General features: G+C 40.9%; 1 protein-coding gene across 1 annotated transcript; it reads right to left on the bottom strand.

The window, feature by feature from the left end:
- Positions 1-3,602: 3,602 nt before the first annotated feature.
- Positions 3,603-20,503, bottom strand: LOC311493332 (phosphatidylinositol transfer protein beta isoform-like). Its single transcript, XM_084551941.1, has 10 exons — positions 20,436-20,503; positions 17,996-18,026; positions 16,629-16,774; positions 16,298-16,418; positions 15,954-16,028; positions 15,767-15,850; positions 12,579-12,656; positions 10,222-10,332; positions 8,867-8,989; positions 3,603-6,327 (listed from the first exon to the last, which is right to left on the bottom strand). Exons 1-10 carry the CDS (start codon positions 20,453-20,455, stop codon positions 6,280-6,282), a joined length of 837 nt encoding a protein of 278 aa, XP_084408067.1. The 5' UTR covers positions 20,456-20,503; the 3' UTR covers positions 3,603-6,279.
- Between the last annotated feature and the right edge of the window lie 232 nt (positions 20,504-20,735).

Here is a 20,735-nt window from a genome sequence, read left to right as displayed (position 1 = left end):
TCCAAGTCCAGATTAGGATAATTTATTTCAAAGGTTAATTTGCCTCAGGCCTACAATAGTTGAGGTTATCTGTGTGGGGTTAAGTGGCGCCATATCCTAAGATAAGACATAAAAAGATTATAAATAGTGCATATCTACGTGTTGATGTGAGTTTGAGACAATAGCCCGACAAAGTCATATTTTAATAAGACAAATAACCTATTTTAATGTCGTGCTGTAGTTCAGTCTAGGCGTGTGTCACCTTTTTAACTGTTTTGTAATAAAGAATGTGTTTTAACGTCTGCAGCTCATAAACGTGTCTTTAGGTGTGTTCACCATGGTTGCGAGATGGTTTGTTCTTCTCGTGGATTTTGAAATAAGTTCCAAGTTTAGATTACTTTACTTTAATTTTTATTTTTTTCAATATTTCACATTAACTTTATCCTCACCCGAATCCAGGTGTGCGTGTGTGTGTGGCTTTTCTTAAAACATAAGAATCCTCTTATTATTTCGAATAAAGAGAACACTTGGGAATACTGAACAAAATGTACTTTCATTCACCACCATGCATATTTTCTTTGGTGAAAGGACAACACCATATCATCCTTTTCCGATACTGTGGACAGTGGGAAAATTGGCAGCTCTGCGCCTTTTGGGGAACCGAGGGGACTTCTACCAAACAGACACAGTGCCACCTAGCGGCAGACGGCGGAGAGAGTGGAGGATAATTGTCCAAGCTGAAGCTTTCAGAAAATAGTTTAATAAAAGAAAAAACACGATGTAAAGGTCTGAACTGGCACACACCGTAAATACAGATCTTATATCTAAATACGAGCTTAAGGTGATCAAAAAGTAAGCTTGCATGTTTTAAAACCACATAAAACCTTTCAGTGGGGTAATCTACTAAAGCAGTGCAATGTGTTGTTTAAGAAAAATGAGAAAGATTATTTTTAATCTGTGATCAGGCCTTCTATTTTAAGGAGGCACTGAGAAATCTGTGTTTTTGGAAAAATAATCACTTGGTGAGGTCAGCGTGTTTCTCTTTTTGACAACCACAACTGAGGTAAATGGAATGGAATGTTGTTTATATTATTTTCACAATTAACGTCTTAGATCTGCAAACGTAGCATCATAGTCTACTAATCTGCATTATTTCAAATGTGCTTCTTTTTTGTTGTTATATACGGTTCAGAGGAATAAAGATTTAGCTCTGAACCTGCTCTGCGCGGCATAAACTCCTGCTTTAGAGAAGCAGACAATATGCCCAACCGTGCCCCTACGGGGGGAGAGGGTTGAATGTCAGAGCGGAGACTGGAAGCGGGGCCCTGAAATGAACCGGGAAGGAATATATGTGCAAGTCTCGCATCTGAGCGAGACAGAAGCTCAGGGCAAGGAGGCAGGGATGGATGGTGGCTGTGTTTTGAAGCAGACGCGGAGGAGCTGCAGCCAGAGACGGGAAGATAAGAACGTTGAGCTGTTGAGATGTGCATGTGCATTGTGCTGCTAGAGGAAAAAAATCACACTCTCTCTCTCTCTCTCTCTCTCTCTCAGTATAACCTCCTGGACCTCCTCCATATCTGAAAGCCATCTGGATGTGGACTCATAAGAATTTTACCTGAACAAAGCTGAAAACGTGGTCATCACTGCTCAGTGAAGCACCTTAGAAATGCAAAAATTCATAATCAACCCTCAACTGCTTAATTCCACTAGGGTCACAGAGCCCCGCTAACAGCAGCAGAAACAAGTATTCTGCAGCTCCACAGCAGAACAAAACTGTTATTGCTCTATGTGACTGTAATATTAATAACCCTGCGATCCAGTTCCTGTTAGCTCTGTCTACACTGTCTTCTCAAATGGAGACAGACAAGTTAAGTATGACAAACCGATGGCACGGTCTCTTTCCTCCTGAGTCCCCAGTGATGATAAATGCAGCTCAGAGCTGCTGCTGCTGCTGCTGCTGAGGCGACTTCATGACAATGGACAGTCTACAGGCTTTCAAGCACTGTCACAATACCACTCTTCTCTGCAGTGATTTAGTACTCAATTTGTCTCAATATTTTACTCAATAGGACAAGATAGCAGAAGTGGGTGCCCTTCTCTCCCCTTAATTCATGGTGTTAAGCTTTTCCTCAGACATACAGTATATTACCGTGGGGGTAGCTCAAAGAGACAGTTCCTTCCCTTGTTGTGGGGGGGTGGGGGGGGTGGCGCAGCGTCCTGTGCAGTTGCGGCGGCTAGGAGCAGAGCCTCGGCCCATCCTCTATGGGCCTGTCACTCAGCTGAGCATTCACAACTGCCTGGGTCAGGGCAGGTTAAGCAGCATCTGTCATCCAGAGAAGCACCATTGTATTAAGAGGAGGGATGCGACAGAGGCACACACGCGCATACACACATACATCAGTCGGCACCATACCTCTCTTAGAACAACAGGAAAGACTCAGGAGAATCTCTGGGGCTAAACTTGACCCGAGCCTGCAGGATGAGGAAGCACTCGTGACATCACTGCCAGTCCATGTAAGCCAGAAATAACTTCCCTCTCCAAGAAAACCTGCAGCCCCTGAGCAAATCTGGCCCCAGGGGAGGGTCACATACTGTACACAAACACCGTAGGTGTGGACCAAACTGCGACTTTAATCTCGACTGGGCCACTTCCTCCAAAAACAGAAGCTCTCAACCCAGTGTGTTGTCTTGTGGCAGGAAATGCAGCCATGTGAACACTGGTGTTGCTGGCATGCACTACACACCATGACAGATCTGAGGATACTGTGAATTTTTCTCATGCGTTACAGCAATAAACTGGTCGTTTTTTGGCTTTCTCATAGTGTTTTTAGCTCCGAGCACAGAGACGTTCTTTGGTAACGTGCCTAGATGTCCTGCTGTGTCAAATCTCGAGCCTCTCTTTGAGATTCATTTCTTCTCTTCATCTGTTGCCGCATCTATTTAAACAAGAGGGGCTCACTCCTGACATGTCCCTTCATCTTCTCTGAGAGGGAGACACATGGATGGATGGATACATGCCTAGTGTAGACTACTGTGAGCTGCCACTTAACAGGAGGTGTGTGGGCGAGTCTGCCCATCTCCCCTTTTAGAAACAGCATTATTTGCTTGTTCTGCGGCAGATATGACTGGTTTCCTTGCAGCCGGCCCATGTGACCATTCCTCTACAAACAATAAAAAAGGCAGCTATCTCAGCCAGCAGACTGGAGGCTTTTCCTGCTCTTTAGTACAGATTCCGCTGTTATTGTGCGACTTGTCTGACCTGCAGGTCACAGAAAGTCTAGTCCGTACTGGAGTCACCAATAGCTTCAATGAAGAAAGGTTTTATCCTATCTGTATTTTACAGAAGTAAAAATACTTGAAGTCTGAGCCCTTGACAAATATACTTCAACTGAATCTAAGCAAAACAAATTAATCTTCAATCTTAAAATGTTACTGTGTATTACTTAAAAAAAAAAAAAACAAAACCTCATCCTAAGATGCCGTATGTTCATTCGCAGGTCTACGTCTTAGCCAGATAAATGGGACAACGATCTCTTCGGCCAATCTCCGGCACATCCGTTGGCCTGAAACATGAACACAAGCACATCCCTGGAGGCAAAGCCTTAAATCTCCTGCAACAACCTGCATAAAATGAGACAAATCAGCACAACCTGAAATGTATTTTACAGACAAAATTTATTGATACAATATGTAGACTTAAGCAGACAAAAAGACCTACGGAAAGAAAAGGCACAATATATCATACATTCGCTACCATGTCCCCTGATTTTCAAAAGCTGATCAGAACCTTTAAAAAGTAAGCCTTAGAGAAATTAAAGAGCTTCATAAATTAGGATAAGACTGTACAGTTGTTTTGTGGATACGTCCTCTCCCCAACATCATAGTCGTCTTAGCTGATGAAAAACCATTGATTTAAGCCATTTTTTAGCCATTGGGTTCTCTATTCAACTGACAGGAGGAATCGTTAAGATTGACTTGGAAACACAGATTACGCTGTAGGACAAACGTCTCACGCTTTCTGCTCTGAGATGTGCATATAGTTCCAGTACAGTAAAGATCAGGTGCCTGTCTCACATACACAGTAATGAAATTGAGCAAGCTGTAACCATCCCATCATATTCAAAGTGTAATGCCGTATTTCCCAGGGAAAAGGATATGGCATGGAGAAAGGTAGTCAGTTATTTGTAACAACTGATGAGCAACAATATCAAAAAAAAAAAGATCCTTGTAACACCGTTCACCTGAGAAGATTTTGTTGCTGAAAAATGTTGCCACAGACAACTGCTTCCAAATGTTCCCATCTTCATCTACAATTGGTGAACACGTGTAAACATATAAGAAATCCATTTACATTCTTTGGACGAGCCAATTACTCATTATTAGAAGGACAGAGATTAAAACATTAGAATCTTTGAGCCAAGAATATTTCATTATACGTGGAAACTAGATTTCTAAAACAAACCCCAAATCCTGTTGTACAATTTAAGACAGTAACAGACCGCTAAAATACAGGAAAAAAAAAAAAAAAAACATCAGTGGATCAGATGAGGAAACCACATGCACAGTATCATATAAATGTAACACTAGTGATAATCAACACTGTAGGCCAATGATATGTGGTTCTGAAGCCTAAAGAGTGAAAGTGCACTATAGATTTCAAAGTCCTTAATATGGCATATCTATCCAACGGCTGGTCTGTGGCAGAGATGTAAATGTGCAGCTCTTTGCAGTGACAGCGGCGCACACTGCCTGCTACGGCTTCAACTCACAAATTTTTGCTTGCTCAAGAAATTGCACTTGTTCAGGTGCTGTGACACACATCGGGAAACATGAAGGGAATCACAAGAAATTCCACACCCTGAAGAAACTAAAGAGTCGTGAAAAACAACTTCACTCATAAAGCTCTGTTTGCCAAGACTGATTCCTAACAAGTAGCAGCTAGGCGCTTATGCATGGCATCAGGAAAATTGCCAGTCAGAAATGAGAGAGGTAGCTGGAGGAGTGGCTGGCAGCAGATGTACAATACGTGTGACAGGTAGAAAGGTCCGGAGATTAAGGCAAGCAGTGTGTGGTGCTGGTTCTGACTGGGCACTGATAAGGCAATTATGAACTTGTAAACATGACTAGAATTAGGTAAAAGAGGAGGCCTTTTGGAAACAGTCTACCTCAGAGAGCCAGATGAGTGAGAGAGGCCTCTGGGGTGGGCTGGGTGGGTGCAGTACAGTTTGGCTTGTGACAGAGGCTAGAGGGGTGTAGCACCATCTGTGGCTGTTTTTCAGTGCAGTTCTTCTCTTTAGGGACATCTGTGAGGGAGGTGAGTGCTGTGTTGTACATTATGTGTGAATGTCTCCAGAATAGCAAGGGTGGGGGCTGGGGGGGAATCAGTAAGAGCTGTAAACACATCCAATGTAACATCCTTTAGCGGAACAAGCTTGCATGGATCTGCCCATCTTGAGGTTTTAAGAGATCAGTCAGCGCAAAGGTTTCCACACCTGTGTGTGTGTGTACACGCAAGAATGAACTCAGGTTTACCTTCATGCGCAAGATGTATATGCGTCATATGCGTGTGTGGGTTTCTGTTAAGTCTGTATGGGAGTGAAGAGCGAATACCTGTACAGGCATGATTGTCAGTGTTAATAAGATGCAGTGCTTTGGGTGAGGTGGGGTGATGGGAGAAGGATTACAATGGGCCCAGGCGCCAAGGGTGTTAGTAATCACTTAATGGAGGCTGTGGCAGGAAAGAACATGAGTATGACAAACAGTCTCATGCCAGGGAATGCAAACCACTGAGCCACAGTGTGTACAGTTAAGACCAAGGAGACAAAGAAGGGTCATACAGAGCAACATCTTGTGAGGAATGTTTGTGAGGCAACATCAAGAAAAATAATAATATCTAAATAATACAGAGGAAATGTTTGGCCCAATACCTGCCACTATGGATTCAAGCTGGTGAATTTGTTTGTGTAAGAATGTATCTATACTGCAAGTAGCTCCTCTTCGTATCTCTCCAAAAGGCTAAGTCTCAATAACATGATGCTGACAGCTGGCCTATCTCTGCTCAGGAGATCAAAATTAACCAGTCTTATCAGCTAGGATCGTGTTGGTTTCTAGAAATCAATTCCTCACTGGATAGAATGTCTATGATTGGGTTCAAGTGAGGGGTCTGCTCTATTGATTGTAGGTAGCGGTGCTCCCTCCTCCACAGCCTGAATTGGTTAAGGTAAAAAGTGGCACCAAAGGAGCCCTCGTAGCAGTCTCCATCACTGCGGTCATCGTGGGTGTTTAAAATCCTTTGCCTTCTCATTCGTCTGCAGCACTAGTTCCTCGTACGTCACCCCGTTTGCGAAGCTGTGGGGGAAACAGAGAGAAATTAACACACGCAAGATTTAGGTAAGCTTATCAGGTGAGGACAGATTTAGTGGAAAACCTCACGAAAAGTTGCTAGTTACTCCACAAATGCTTTAGACTTTTAGGTTTTACTTCTTGTTTTGCAAATCATTAAAATATAACATGTTTCTTTTTGCAAACAGAAATCTTCAGTTCCTTAAAAATCAGCTCCAACAGTCCTTATCAAGCCTCCTGTTTGTCTTCTAGATAGATAAAAGCATCACTTTCAAATTCTCCCACCCTGAGGCTGATGGCTTTGGAAAGTCAATTAGTGTTAGAATCTGATAGCCGAACACCTTAATGGAACAGTTCAAACTAACACTGGCTCTAAACAGAGGAATAGACAGATCTGATGAAATGGCTCAAGGATTCACCCTCCCACTTCTCCATCCTTTCCCCCCATCCTCCCTCCCTTTTTTCCCTCAATCACAGCACAGACTCCTTCTCAACGGCAGAATTCCATTTGTATGTTAATGAGGGAAAAGGAGCCATCTTGAAGCACCCCACCCGCACCCTTTCCTCCTCAGATGCCTCCCCCTTCTGCAGCAATATCACTCAACCACGATTCATGGAGAATACAGACATAACCGTTGGCGAGTTGTCTCCTTGATGTAGAGTTTCTCATTTGCCTAGCATAGTCTTGTCTACAATGTGAATGGAAGTGACTGTATGAAGGCTGCGGTCACCATCACATGCCATCCCATACAATCCAACTGTGACCCTGCTAACCCTTGAGCTCAGAGGTTCAGGCGTTGTCGGCCTCCTCACCACAGCCCTCTTTGATGGCACCCGCCTGTTTACTTACTCCAAGGGAAAATGGGAAACACATGCTGAATTGGGCGAGATGTGAGAAGGGGGAAGGCGAAACACAAAATGTTGTATTTTGGTAGTAAGCCAGGAATGTTTGAGACTGGCCCACTTTGGCCAGTCCAGCTCAGATTCCTCCCTTGTTCTCCTTGTACGGCCAAAAACTCCCAAATGGATATTTGGAGTAGCTCCAAGAGCAAAGCAAAGTTTAAGTTTTACAAAGAATACACAGAAATGAAAACCTGTGATTTAGAAGCAGACGTCCCTGCCTTGTATACGTCTACAGGGATGCTGTTTACTGCAGGTACTAAGGCAGACTTGTGTGTTTTTAGCTGCTTGGCACCTTTTAAAAATAGCATGTGTGAACACACATACATTCTCAACATGCACTCATGCAAACCATGACAGGAGATTTTTGACTAGGTCAGCAAACATCTAACGACCTAACACATACGTCATATTTCTGGTGTTATTGATTAAACACTTCAGAATGAGCACAGGAGTTGCATGTGAAAATGTATACATATGTGCACATAAAACACAGTGGACTAAAAGCCCTTTCCAACACCGAAGAGAAAAGTGAAAGCAGCAAAGAAATGCATCAACACAAAAATCCCACACGAGAAGAGAAAGTATCTAAGAGGTTCTTTCCATTGAGTGAGAGTGTGTGTGGGGGGGTTAGCAGCACCGTGCCATGAACGGCCACAATCAGTTGAACCACACTGGCTTGCCATAAGCTTTTTTCCCCCACTACACTGCAGAGAAAAACAAAAGTAGCGTACCTGAACTGCTAATGAAGTTTTGCTAACTGTGTGGTAAATGCTCTATATTTCCTAAGGCTCCTTCACAATAAAAGCGACCTGGCAGATCTGTGACAGAAGCAGTAGCTTTTGGGTGGGAAGCAACTATAGCAGGAAGTTTTGTTATGTAAGCAGTAACTTAACATGAGTTTAATATGGATAAAAATGGTAGTAAAATAAGCACGATATGTGAACGTATAAACAGGAACACAGGAGTGAAACTAAACAGTCACACAAGTACTAAGTGATTAATGTGGTGAAACTTTACAAACGGGGTTCTTCCTGAAGACAGGGTATAAGATGGGCAAAGTTGTTTGTGGTTCACCTTGCTACAAGGCAGGACCACTGATCACTGAGGCTGCAGTGGAAACGCAGGCGCTGCTGATTTGGTATGGCACGGCACAGCCCCCATAAGACCCCAAAATAGACTGGTCCCTACCAATCATAACTTACACCTACACCCGGACTGGCTACTCTTCTGCAGCCTTTGTACCTCGTACAGAACCTTTCTTACGCATCTGGACAGAAATAAAATATATGAAATCACAAAACGGGGATTAGGAATTAGGTGTAGGTAGGACTTTCAAACAATGAAAGAGGAATGTTTTTGTTAAAAGTATGTTTCTTTAAATTGTGTTTTTGTTCCCCGATCAGACACACAGTAGTTCAAATGACGAAAAAACTAAACAAAAAAACATGTACAAATCAGGATAAACCTAAACTGGTGTCGTACTGGTTCATCTCAAACACTGGAAAGTATTCAAACTGTAATGTAAGGTAATATATAATCTTGAAGTTGGAGAAAGTTCTGCATGCAAAGCCAATTACTGAGCGATATGCACATCATATGCCCAACGTTTAACTTTTTGGTTATTACTAACTTGTCCACTAACCTCTTCCAGCTCTCTCTGCGTTTCTGCCTCCATCCTCCGGATATCATCCATGGTCAGTTCCACCCACTTATCAATCCAACAGAAGAGTTGGCGGTGGAAGTTAGTGAAGATCCTCTTCTCTTGCTGTGGGAGACAGTGGAACTTTTGGTTAAGGCTTGGTTAATTATCACACTATCAATAACAGTCCATGTTCTTAATTAACACATACATTTTTGCAGTAAATTTGACTTGATTAATTTGCGTCTTGTAGCGGCTGACTAATGATTTGTGCCCACGTGTGCTACCAAACTCCAAGTATTTGGACCAAAAGATGGAATTTTGGGTGAAAATTTTAAACTAAAAAGTTGCCTGATGGATCGATGGAGAAAACAAAGGGAATCTGAAAGATTTTCAAAGCTGACTTTAATTTACCTCAAAAAGTAATTTGTCTTTGAAAAAACACTCTACCAAATGTATTGTAACAGAACTTCACCAATCTACACTGCAGGAATGTGGTAAATATCAAAACATACAAGTGAAAAAGTAATTTTCATAGCTAAAAACTGCTGCCCAACAAACACTGTAAAAGACGATGGGCTGATAAAAAACCATTCAAACTGCCTTGGGAGACAGCTCTTATAATTTACCTTTGAGAGGAACCATTGTTTCAAGAATACATACTTGGAATGATTGAAAGAGGGCAAGGAGGATGAACCTGAATGAGCAAGCAAAGGATGTTGCTCTCATACGGGATGCCTGGACGTCTATGAGCAATGACAACTACTTGGGTGTCACAGTATACACACTTCATGGATAAAGACTAGAATCTGCAATCATTCGCACTGTGAGAAGACAAGAGGATTTTTATGGACCTCCTTGAAAGTCAAACAGCATTTGAATATGGATGACATTTTTGTTGTCATTTAGTCCATATAAAAAAGTATTGCTTTCCAAACTGATATGTAATTACACTTGATTTCATGGTTTTGAAGCAGGCAACATATAATAACAAAACAGATGAGAGTAATTGGAATGTTGACAATGCTAATAAAACTACATCACAGTAATCACACAGATAATAAATGTTTGAAATAAGATCCACTGGCCAAGAAAATACACTGGGAAAAACTCCAACTACAATTTGCTTGAAACAATTAAAGATGCGTTTATATATAAAAAATAAATAAATAAATGTATATCACACACACACACATCTTGTCAAATCTACACTGGAATTTAACTTGTGGTTCAACCAGACAGTCAAGAGAGAAAGCATTGTTTCTATACACTTCAAACTCTCAGGGACTGAACACAACTCATTTAAACAAAACAAAAAAACAATGTGCTTTTAAACAGTGTGAAGATGTCACTCTAACCTCATGGATGAAGTTCTCCACTTTGGTCTGCAGGCCCCACCACTTGAACTTGACTGTGACTAGTTTGTAGGCACACATCCGTGGGCATTCAGGTTTACTACGCAACTCTTTCTGTTGGGAGAAGAGCGGTAAAAGAAAGCCAAGACTTAGAACCCATCACTTTTTAAAGCATTGCATCAGAATAAATAACCCGGCAAAAACCTGACATAAACTTTCCAATGAGAGAAATGTAAGGCTGAGAGAATATTATTTTAGACTAATCTTGGATGCATTCAACACAAAAATTCATTAATACATAATGCTTTGGGTATGGAGCTTGCTGAAATAATTATCAATATGAAGATGTGCCGTGCACAGATAAAAGTGCCCTAATCTACAACACACTTTCTAAATCCATCCGCTGCTTGCACTCTGCTTCGCTCTGAAGAAAAGAAGGAAAAGAGGAGGGGGGCTGGGGCACAGCAAAGTGGATAAACTCCAGATGAAGGGACCATTTCTCTGCTGCCGCCCTGACAGCGACACCGTTCCCGACAGGCATGCCTTTGTGGCCACAGAAGGCAGATAAAACGGTGCTCACGAAGCGATAAGGGCGCCGCAGTGCAAAGCCGGGTACATTATTAACACCTAGGACCTCCTCGCCCCCAGAACACATATACACTCCCTCCGAGAACACCTGTTTAATTAATCACTTCATTCTGGCTCGGCATTCCAAGAGAAAATGCCACAGACCCGCCTCAATCACCCTCATCCCTCTGCCGTTTGATGCTACGATCATGGAAGAGTGCGAGTGAAGGGAAATGAGAAACATTTCTAAATTTGCAGTGGGTTTAGAAAAGTTGTCATCGCTAAAGGAGAACTTCACATGAAACGGATTCTACATCAAAACACTTACGGTGACATTTCTTCTCTCCCTCTCTGTGCCCCACTCAAAGGAGCAGAAGTTTTCAGAAATACAAAGGGTACCGATATGCAAGCATGTGTGCATGCAGAGATAGACAAGAGTTTTATTGCTCTGAGAAGCTGGCAGAAATTGTGCCTCTGTTGTCACATAACTCCTTTTTTTTTTTTTTTTCACCTTTTCAAAAACAGTCTTTCTCCATGTCCACAGCGGACGGGAAAGTGATCTAATTAAAAACATAAAATAAAAGTTGTGCTTCTTTATTCATACTTTTTAAAGCTGTTTGGCTGCCTCTGTTCTTTAAAAATTCTTGAAACACAGGAAAGTTTCCCATGGTGAACTTTGATGGCTCCACTGTAGAATAGAAATTCTCAGTGCTCAGTGAGCAGGACCCAGTTGTGAGGCTGCAGGGTATGGCAGGGTTTAGAGGGGTATGCAACAAAATTCCTGACAAAGTTTCTCTGTGTAGATGAACTACTACATAGTCAATACTTGGATCTTTATACAGAACAGCTGTTTGTCAAATTCAGAATCGATCACTTTCTCTGACCCGGTGACTTAAAATTTCCCTTTCATTAAATTAGAGCCAAGAGAGGGATGATGTCATCAGATTGCAGGCTTATAGTGCTGTGGACCCCACTTGAGCCTTCATCCAGTGCAGGGGCTTTATTATTGTAAGCAATGGAGTTAGTGTGGAAGGAAGTGTATGTAAAGCAATCCTCTGGAAAACTGAATCTAAATTAAAAATGCAAAACCAAATAAGATGTGTCTGCATAAGCTGCTGTATGAAAACCTGAACCCTGCAATTATTCTCCATGCTTTTTCGATAAAAAACAAAATGAATTAATCCTGATATTACATATGAACCTGCAGCAGGACTATCCCAACAGCATTGCTGCAACTACCAAAGACAGCATACAAAGCCCCATCTTTGTTTTCAATCCACTGAACCTTCTCCATCTCTTGTGTTTCAATGTGTCCCACACATCCTCTGGTTTTACCGGTCAAAATTTCGTGCATTTTATTTTCAGCAGCAGATTTTGTTTATTGTGGGTCTCTCCTATAATTGTTACACAGTAATTGCTGCCATCCCAGGAACACAACTGTGTAGCTATGTCACATTTGCCCTCTACAAAGGCCTCCATGTTGGGATGACAGTTTGCCCTAAGATATTGCACTCTTCGATTTTATTAAGATCAACCTTATCTTATTGAGTGCCTTGGAAATGTTCAGTTTACATTTATAAAACACAGCAATAGCCAGATTTAATCAAGAAGAACTGCATATTAAAAGAGGTAAAACTGTCAAAAGACCAGTGGCAGCTCTTGTGTAAATGATTACGACCAGTTGTTTACACCCACTTGAAACAATCCAGTGTAAAGCATCCAATGTGGGAAGATGGGTTAATGCAACAGTACACACACACAAAAACCCCAAAACATTTGTGTGCAAGTATTACCTTCCAGTCGGGCCCAAGAGGTCCTCTGCCGGTCTTTACTGACTTGAAGTTAGCAGGATCCTCATCTGGCTTGTAATCCTACAGTGAGAACAATATTTTTTATTATGAATACAATACACAGCATAAGATATTGAGCTGAAACAAACTGTTAAATAAGTGTCTATAAACTTAACGCATCATATTGCTTAGATATGAATAATGGTACACCATAAACTAAGCAATTACCAAATGAAACAAATGAGTTATTAACAGTTTTAAGAAATCTAAAAGATTTGCCCAACTAAAAAAAAAAAAGACGGTAGGTGAAGCAGACGTGCCTCTGAAAATCAGTGGTTGATCAGTGATCACTCTCAATGCAAGAATTGACTTCTATCATTCAGATAAAATATCCACTGATCATGGATGACCACTTGGACCATTCTGCAATTATATGTTTGCCTATTTATTAATTTTTTTTTGTTAAAAAAGGAATTCATTTACAAATCAATCCGTTAATTTACTTAAACCAAAGAAAGTTTAATTCCAAAGAGGTCTGTTTGTCCTAAACTACTACTCACCAACTAAACTAGGAGATCAGAACAGAGACGTGGTCACTGAATGGCCCAAGGAGTACTGAATTAACACTCCAAACCCTGCCATCCCCAGAGATAACATCATACAGCAAGACCAGAACACATCTCAGCTTAGAAGTGGCTAGGAGATAAAAGACCATCTATGTGGCACTGATGCCAACAGCAACATCTGTTTCATTAGAGTGACATTGTGTGTCAGTTGGTGAATGCTCGTGAATATGCTTGGATCTACATGCATGAGTATTTGTACTGCACACCCAAGTATTTGTGTGTGTCTACAGTTCCAACTGCAACAACACTCCTTACCCTAGATATATACAGTTCATACGGTCATGACTAACCAATTATGTCCCATTACCCAGGAGGACTTTGGTCCCGTGGCACAATGAGTTTAAATTCAAATACAAAAACACAGAGGGATGCTGAGCACACATGCCGGGCATGGGTACATGACAAAGTTGACTTCATAAAACAGGCAAGAGAAATGGTAATACAAATAAATGAAATGGCTTTCAAATTATCAACAGCTCAAGGGCCCAGCAATTTTAAATAAATCATGATGCGCCTGCAGCTAAAAGCTACTTTTTCAGGGCTACTGGCCAACAGGAGGGTGCCAAACGAGTGGAAAGAAATGAAATCGCACCTCTGCATACACACACGCGCACACACAATAATTTGGCCGATTTAATGCTGAGAGCTCCATCACTATAACAATACAGTGTGCGGCACTAATGAGGTCTGTGAATCGATGCGCTGTGGTACACGAAAAGGAGCTACTCCTCAAGTCAAAGAGTGTGTGTAAAAGCGCAAGTGTGTTTAAGTCGTGTGTGTTTGTCTAGTTCCGGGGCACGCAGCACTGTGAGCCTTAATTACACTAACAAACTCATCTGTGCTGGCGGTACGCCCTAGGCCCTGCAGTCATGCCTGAGGCTGAGGGCTGATAGGGCCCTCAGACACAACACACTCCTCCAGCAAGGCAAACACGTCCGCCTCGTTAACTACCCACCACAAACAAACACATACACACACACACACACAGAAACCAATGCTCCTCAGCCAAATAACCACACATATGCTTGTGCGCACACAGAGCCGCACTGAAATGAGGCAATGTGATGTCAAGAACAGCAATAATATGTAACATCTTCAAATACAATTTCAGATACTCCAATTGGAGTATTAAAAAAAGTCTAATTTATATTTTGAAATGTTGATGCAACCTTTATATTCCCAAACAGTGTATATTACCTTTAAATGTAAAGATCCTGAACTGCTCATGGGAATTGCATACCAGTTAGATAGTAATAGTAACTATTCATTCTTCATTTTTGTCTGTTTTACACAATAAACTGAATTTTGAACAAAACAAGACATTTCGGCTATTCCAAATACTTTACAAAACAAACTACTTGCACATGTTTGTCAATTTATCTTTCCAATTCGATGGTCTGCCTCCTTGACAACTCAAACTGGTAAATAATTAACCTGTAAAGTACAAAGCATGAGCCAGCAGGAGTCTGAAACTGTACGTGCAGTTGAGCCTCCTGATCTTATTTAATGTCACGTTTTCCCCAAGTGTCCTTCATCTGACGCCATTGCTATCTTTTTCAAATTGGGTCAGACAGCTGTTCAGTCCATCTTTACAGCTTATCAAAATCAGATTAATTCAAACTGAATATCTGTCACATAAAAACTTATGTGTTAACTATACTAATGTTGTTTTGTAGTGGCTAAACACACTATTAAGCACACGTACACCAATACATTGGCAATTGCTGGTTTCTGGATTGATACAGCCGAAAAATGTTGACATACAGCCCAACTCTACCAGACATTTTATTAAAACACGTTTCCAGCTTTGGACCCCTTACTTTCATAAAATATGTTCAAGTAGATAAAACAAGTACCTAGAAGTATTTCAGCACCGAACTCAGAAGTTAGATAAAAGATCGTCTGTCATGTTTAAGTCATGCCAACTTCATTTTTCTCTGTTTTTTGCAGCACTTGATTTAGCTAGTATTTATCATTATTCCCATTAGTAAGGAGGCTCTACAGAGGGAAAAAAAGGTGTGCTCCTTTCAACACCAGGGAGATGCCAGAGAGGCAGGCATGTTGCTTATTTTAGTAGTAACCCAGTGCATCCTGACTTCAAAAACAGAAAAATGAATGGTTCAGCACAGAGCGAGTAGGAAAGCTTGTTCCTTTTCCGTTTTTCCAACGATGACATTAGTATTTCTTTGATCTTTGTGTTAAATTCCCGCCACACTACGATTGTGATAACACGAATAGCACGTATGTCAATACATTTATTAAAATAAATTTGTGGTAAATCATCTCCATGCAAGAATCATACATCAATAACAGCGTTATTTTACTTAAAAAAATAAAAATAAAATAGCCTGTTGTCAATATTCTACAGACCTCCCACCCGAAACTTCACAAATAATGTTTTCAGGGGAGCTCACTTCATATTTAGAGGAACCAGGCTCCCCCTAGCTCCCCTGTAATTCACACCCTGAGGGTGGCAATTAGTTTGGTAATGATCTTGCTTGTCCACATGAAGGCGCCAAACTCTTAATCTTAAACTGGAAATGTGAGCGAAGAGTTTCTACTTACAGCAGCGGACACTTCACTGTTGTCTGCAATATCAATGGGGACAACAGTCACATTCTGCCACGTGGAACTGTCTAGTTTGTGCACCTGGACACACACAGACGAAAAAAATAAAAATAATGTAACAAGAACAAGGCAAAGGTATATTTCATCATGAATACTGGCCTGATTTTAATGTGGTTGTACTCACATTTTCTTGTGTTCCAAGGTCGGGTTTGTGCCACGTCTCAATTTTAATGAAGAAACTGTCTTTCATGTACTCATTCTGGAATTCAAAGGCATCAGGGAGCACAATGTATAAATTGTTCTATACATTACACCGAAATTTCTTATTTAATTAAATACATTTTATATAATGAGTGCAACAGAACAGACCTACCGTCACAACTGGATCAAGGTTGGACATAAGGAGAAGGGGAGACAGAAAACAGATATATGTAAACATAAAAAATAACACCACAGCATGATGCAAGAAACACAAGAGCAACTAGTCAGGAAAAGGAAAAAAAAAAAAAACATTCCAGGGTAAAGCACAGATACGTGATATGGGGAGGGGGACTCACTGGTTCTGCAGTAGGGGTAGGCATTCCAAGCTTTTTCATGGAATATCAGGGAGCCTTCAGGGGCAATGAGCCTGATAAAGCCTGGGACTTTACTGTAGGGTGGGGAGGACAGGAATGGGTAGATGTGGGTAGAAAACAGAGAAGGAAAACATATAGCTTGAGTTACCACTGCTCTAAAGGAACAATTGAGTAGGAAGAAGACGTATACTTAAAAATGTTTCAGAGATAAGACAACACTGCCACTGACTGGTAGCACAGAGCCATTACACTATGACAAAAAAAAAAAAAAAACAAGTACATACCTCTTTAGGTGGTAGATTTTGTGTGTATACTGTCCTTTCTCTCCATCTTTTTCATAGGGCTCATTCTTGAGTACCTCAATGCCCTCACCACCACCGGTCTCATTTTTACTTGCCTCAGCCACAGAGAACAGCTGTCCCACTTGATACTGCAACACAAATAACAGAAACTTAACACAAAAACACTTGGCAGCTTTTAGCAAATTTAGATAACATTTTATTGCTTCCATAACCATACCAACTGGCCAAAGTTTGCATTTCATCTTATTTTTTTTGTGTGTGTTTTAAGTGTATTTTTGCTTGTGATCATTTGAAGTTAAGCACCCAATTATAGGCTACGGCATTACTGTGCAAATGACTAAGCTTTTTAACCCAACAATGATGATTCATTTACACCGTTACATTTACAGGAAGTCGGAAGTATCCGGCATTGCACAAGAAAAAAAATCTTTATACCATCATTTTCTTTCTTATACTTGTAATCATCGTGTGACATCACCACCCTAATAGTGTGCGTTCCGACCACAGATTTGGAGTTACTGTTACAAGTTGTGATGTATGTTGCAGACATCTGAAATTTGAGTAAATATTATAACAAACATAGTCCACTGTAACTGTCCTGCCGTCACTCCAATGGAGTAGGTTCTGTAGGTGAATACACATGTTTTAAACTTGTGGTAAAGGATCTTTATTCAATTATGCTGCTGCCTTTCCAAAATATCAAAATAAAAGAAAGATCTAATCAGTACATCTTAAATTTTAGTGTGTTGGTTGGCTGTCTGGCTCTATTTGATCCCTGAGCAGGAGTTATTTTTCAACTATTTGGAATTTTAAAATGCGATACTAATTGCCAAGAGACTTTATTTCCATATAAGGCTGCCAGGTGTGAGTTTGGGAGTCATGATATAAACCTCTATAGACACAGGGAACAGTTGTCTGCTAGAACAATCACAAGAACTACAAATGATGCTTAGCAGGCAACCAGCAGCCAAGCACTGAAAACTGAAACAAAAGAAACATTCATTACCATCTATTCTTTGTGAGGATTAAGCGATTGCTTAAAGGAAAGGCACAGACATGATGCAATTCCAAAAAAAAAAAAAAAAAAAAAAAAAAAAAAAACTACCCCAAAGTGGCACTTTCAGGCCAAATAAGGGCTGCTTATTAGACCAACTAAACATGGACTGGTTTGACCAAAAAGCTTGCATATAAATTTCTTTCCAACAACAAAACTGATAAGGTCACGGTGGAAAAGAAACGTATGGGAATACAGACCAACATTTCTATTACCTGTATAAACTAGCAAAAATTAAATTAGATATATCCTAGAAGCTATTAAATGACGACAAAATCAAATTAATTTTACTCACCTCCTCAACACTACAGGGTAAAACCACACGGCTGCAAAAGAGACATAGACACTGTTCAATACGAGTCTGTCAGAAGCATTAAAATGCTGCATCAATATAAAGTGAATCTACATGTTTAACAAAACATTACTATATTTCAATCATGTTCCATATAGGAGTAACAGAAAACTGCAAGAAAAAAAAAAAAAATAAATAAATCCTGGAATCCACATCTTAGAAGAAATCTTTTCGCAGGATTAACAATCAATTCTGTTCTTTGCCGTGCCAAATCTGTATACACATTCACACACAAGGTTACTTATCAATGCCGTATAAATGCCTTTTATATTGTTGTCTATATTCATAATGATTGTGGTGGGCCGATTCTCAGTTCCTTCACACAGTATGCAACAAAAATTAACCACTGCAGAAATATAAGTAGTAAGGGCATGGATCCAGAAGACCAAACTGAAATATTGTACAGAAAATGTCTCACTGCCAGGAACAGGAAGTCAGCCGAGGTCACTCTTCCTGAGGGAAATATCAGCTACTACCTGGTTCCAACACTGCTGACCACAGCAAGATGAGAGGAACCTGTCACTAGACCTAAGTGGGAAAGTTAGGGCTGAATAAATCCAAGATTGGATATGACTATGAGACAAGGAAAATCTCAAAAGAGGTGCGACAGGAAAAGGGACAAGAAGAGAAAAGAATTGAAGTGACCCGTTGGAGGCCACAAATCAACAGATGTGCTGTACAGACCAGGGGTAGCAGGTGCAGTTGTTTGAATGATGAAAGAAATGTCTGCATCTTCATTACATAAGATATCAAAATGATAAAGATAAGTTAATGTATGTGTATTTTTTTCTTCCACTTGAGGTTGCAATTTGCTCAGCCCAAAGCCATTGCATCATTTACTATAATGAGCAAGAGGTTTCAGTCACTAACCACACCGTGCGAAAGAAAAAAAGTAGGAAGAGGAAGCTCTTGCTTAGCACAAATCTAAAGCAAGACTGTGCTCTACCCTAACATAACCACAACTGTTGCAGCTTTTGTACCCTTGTGTTCCCTGGTGTTGATATGCTCACAAAGATTACTCCCAAGCGAGGTTGGGTGACAAGTCATTTTGACTTCTGGACCAGGCAGTAGTATGAGACACAGCTTTCAAATTTGACCAAAAAAATAAAAATAAAATAAAATAAATACAATGAACGTAGTTGTGAGAATAGTCTAGATCTTTTAAAGGTTTTTTGAAAAGGATGCTGCAGCAGGTGCACGCAGAAGTGGTTTCGGTGAGTAAACTCATGCATTAGTGCAGGTGATGCTTATTAAATACAGAATTACATGTATTTTTATACGTAAGGCCATATAGCCCAAAGATGCACTTTTAAAGCAGAGCTGTGTTACACTTACGGAATAAGAAACTCAAGAAACATGGCTCTAATTTGTATCTTTAACCTCTCACTGTAGTGGTATCCGACTACAGCACTGAAACTAAACTAAGGATTTTAAGAGTGAAAATGAATGCAAATGAATTAGGAGCTCAAATTTGCAACATGAGGACCAAACTCATTTCCTTGGAAAGGTTTACTGGTATGTGAGTTCGAGCTAAAAAGAATCGTTTCATAACAGATTTCCTGCCTTGATTTCAGTTTATTTACTGACGAAGCCTAAGTGAGAGCTAGCATCCTTCCGATCCAGCTAGCACACATCTGACAAGTGTTTACAAGAGCCAAACAGAATGCTAACACTAGTTTACGAGTGTGGCTCGTTTAGCCTCGTGGTGTGACATATTTATCTTATGTATGATGAATTTAATACCAACGCGAGCATCTTTTGATACAACTCCATGACTCAGAAAGCTAACGGCTAACTAGCATAACTCTAACAGTACTGCCGGCGGCAAGCTAGTCGATTAACATGGAAAGTTGGGCACAAGAGAACAAACTGCGAGTTCACCTACTAATCAAAGTGTTTCACCTTGCGTAAGACTGGCCGGCGCCTCGAGTTTCTGTGTCAATATTGCTGAGGTAACGTTAACTTAGCGTTGGCTTGGTGACTTCCCATTATACCGTTAGGTTAGCTGACTTAGCGTTAGCAAACCGTCAGCCACTGCGAAGCTTGTAAGCAAAAACGTCCAGCACACCCTACCCCTTGTAACACACAACACAAACTGCAGACTTAAGTGTTTAGAAGCCAGCTACTTATGAGAAACGGTAGGAAAACGGCAGCTGTCACACAAGGCTACATAGCTGTCAAAGCCGGTAGGCCAGAGCAGCTCTTGGTTGATCCCACCCTTCCCTCGTGTGCCTGATACGGACACCGAGACGAGATGAAAAGTTTTCAACTAGCGTCTTGGCATTGCAAACAGCGCCCTGCCTAACTGAGCATACAGGTAGTCGATAAAACGGTTTCAACGTGAACGGAAAACAACGATGTGAGGGAGAAAAGGCACACTTACTACTCCTTGATGAGGACCATCGTTACTTGCTCCTTTTCGGTATTACTGGTACAGCCCAGCGACCGCTGATTGCTGCTGACGTCATGCACTCCTAAGAGGGGCGCCAGGTCCCTCCCTCGCGCGCGTTGATTTGCGGAAGTAGGAAGGGGCGGAGCCACTAATTAGCATGAGCCAATTAAATCTCTTTCTGCAGACTTATGAGATCCCTTTCATGAAAAAAAGAACTAATGCAACTTTGTGCATTCTATAGCACACACACTCATTTACCAGTTCATTAGATACACTAGTGAAAATAAACAC

The sequence above is a fragment of the Chelon labrosus genome, assembly GCF_963514085.1.
Source record: "Chelon labrosus genome assembly, chromosome: 9".
NCBI lineage: Eukaryota > Metazoa > Chordata > Actinopteri > Mugiliformes > Mugilidae > Chelon > Chelon labrosus.
This window is presented reverse-complemented; position numbering and strand designations above follow the sequence as displayed.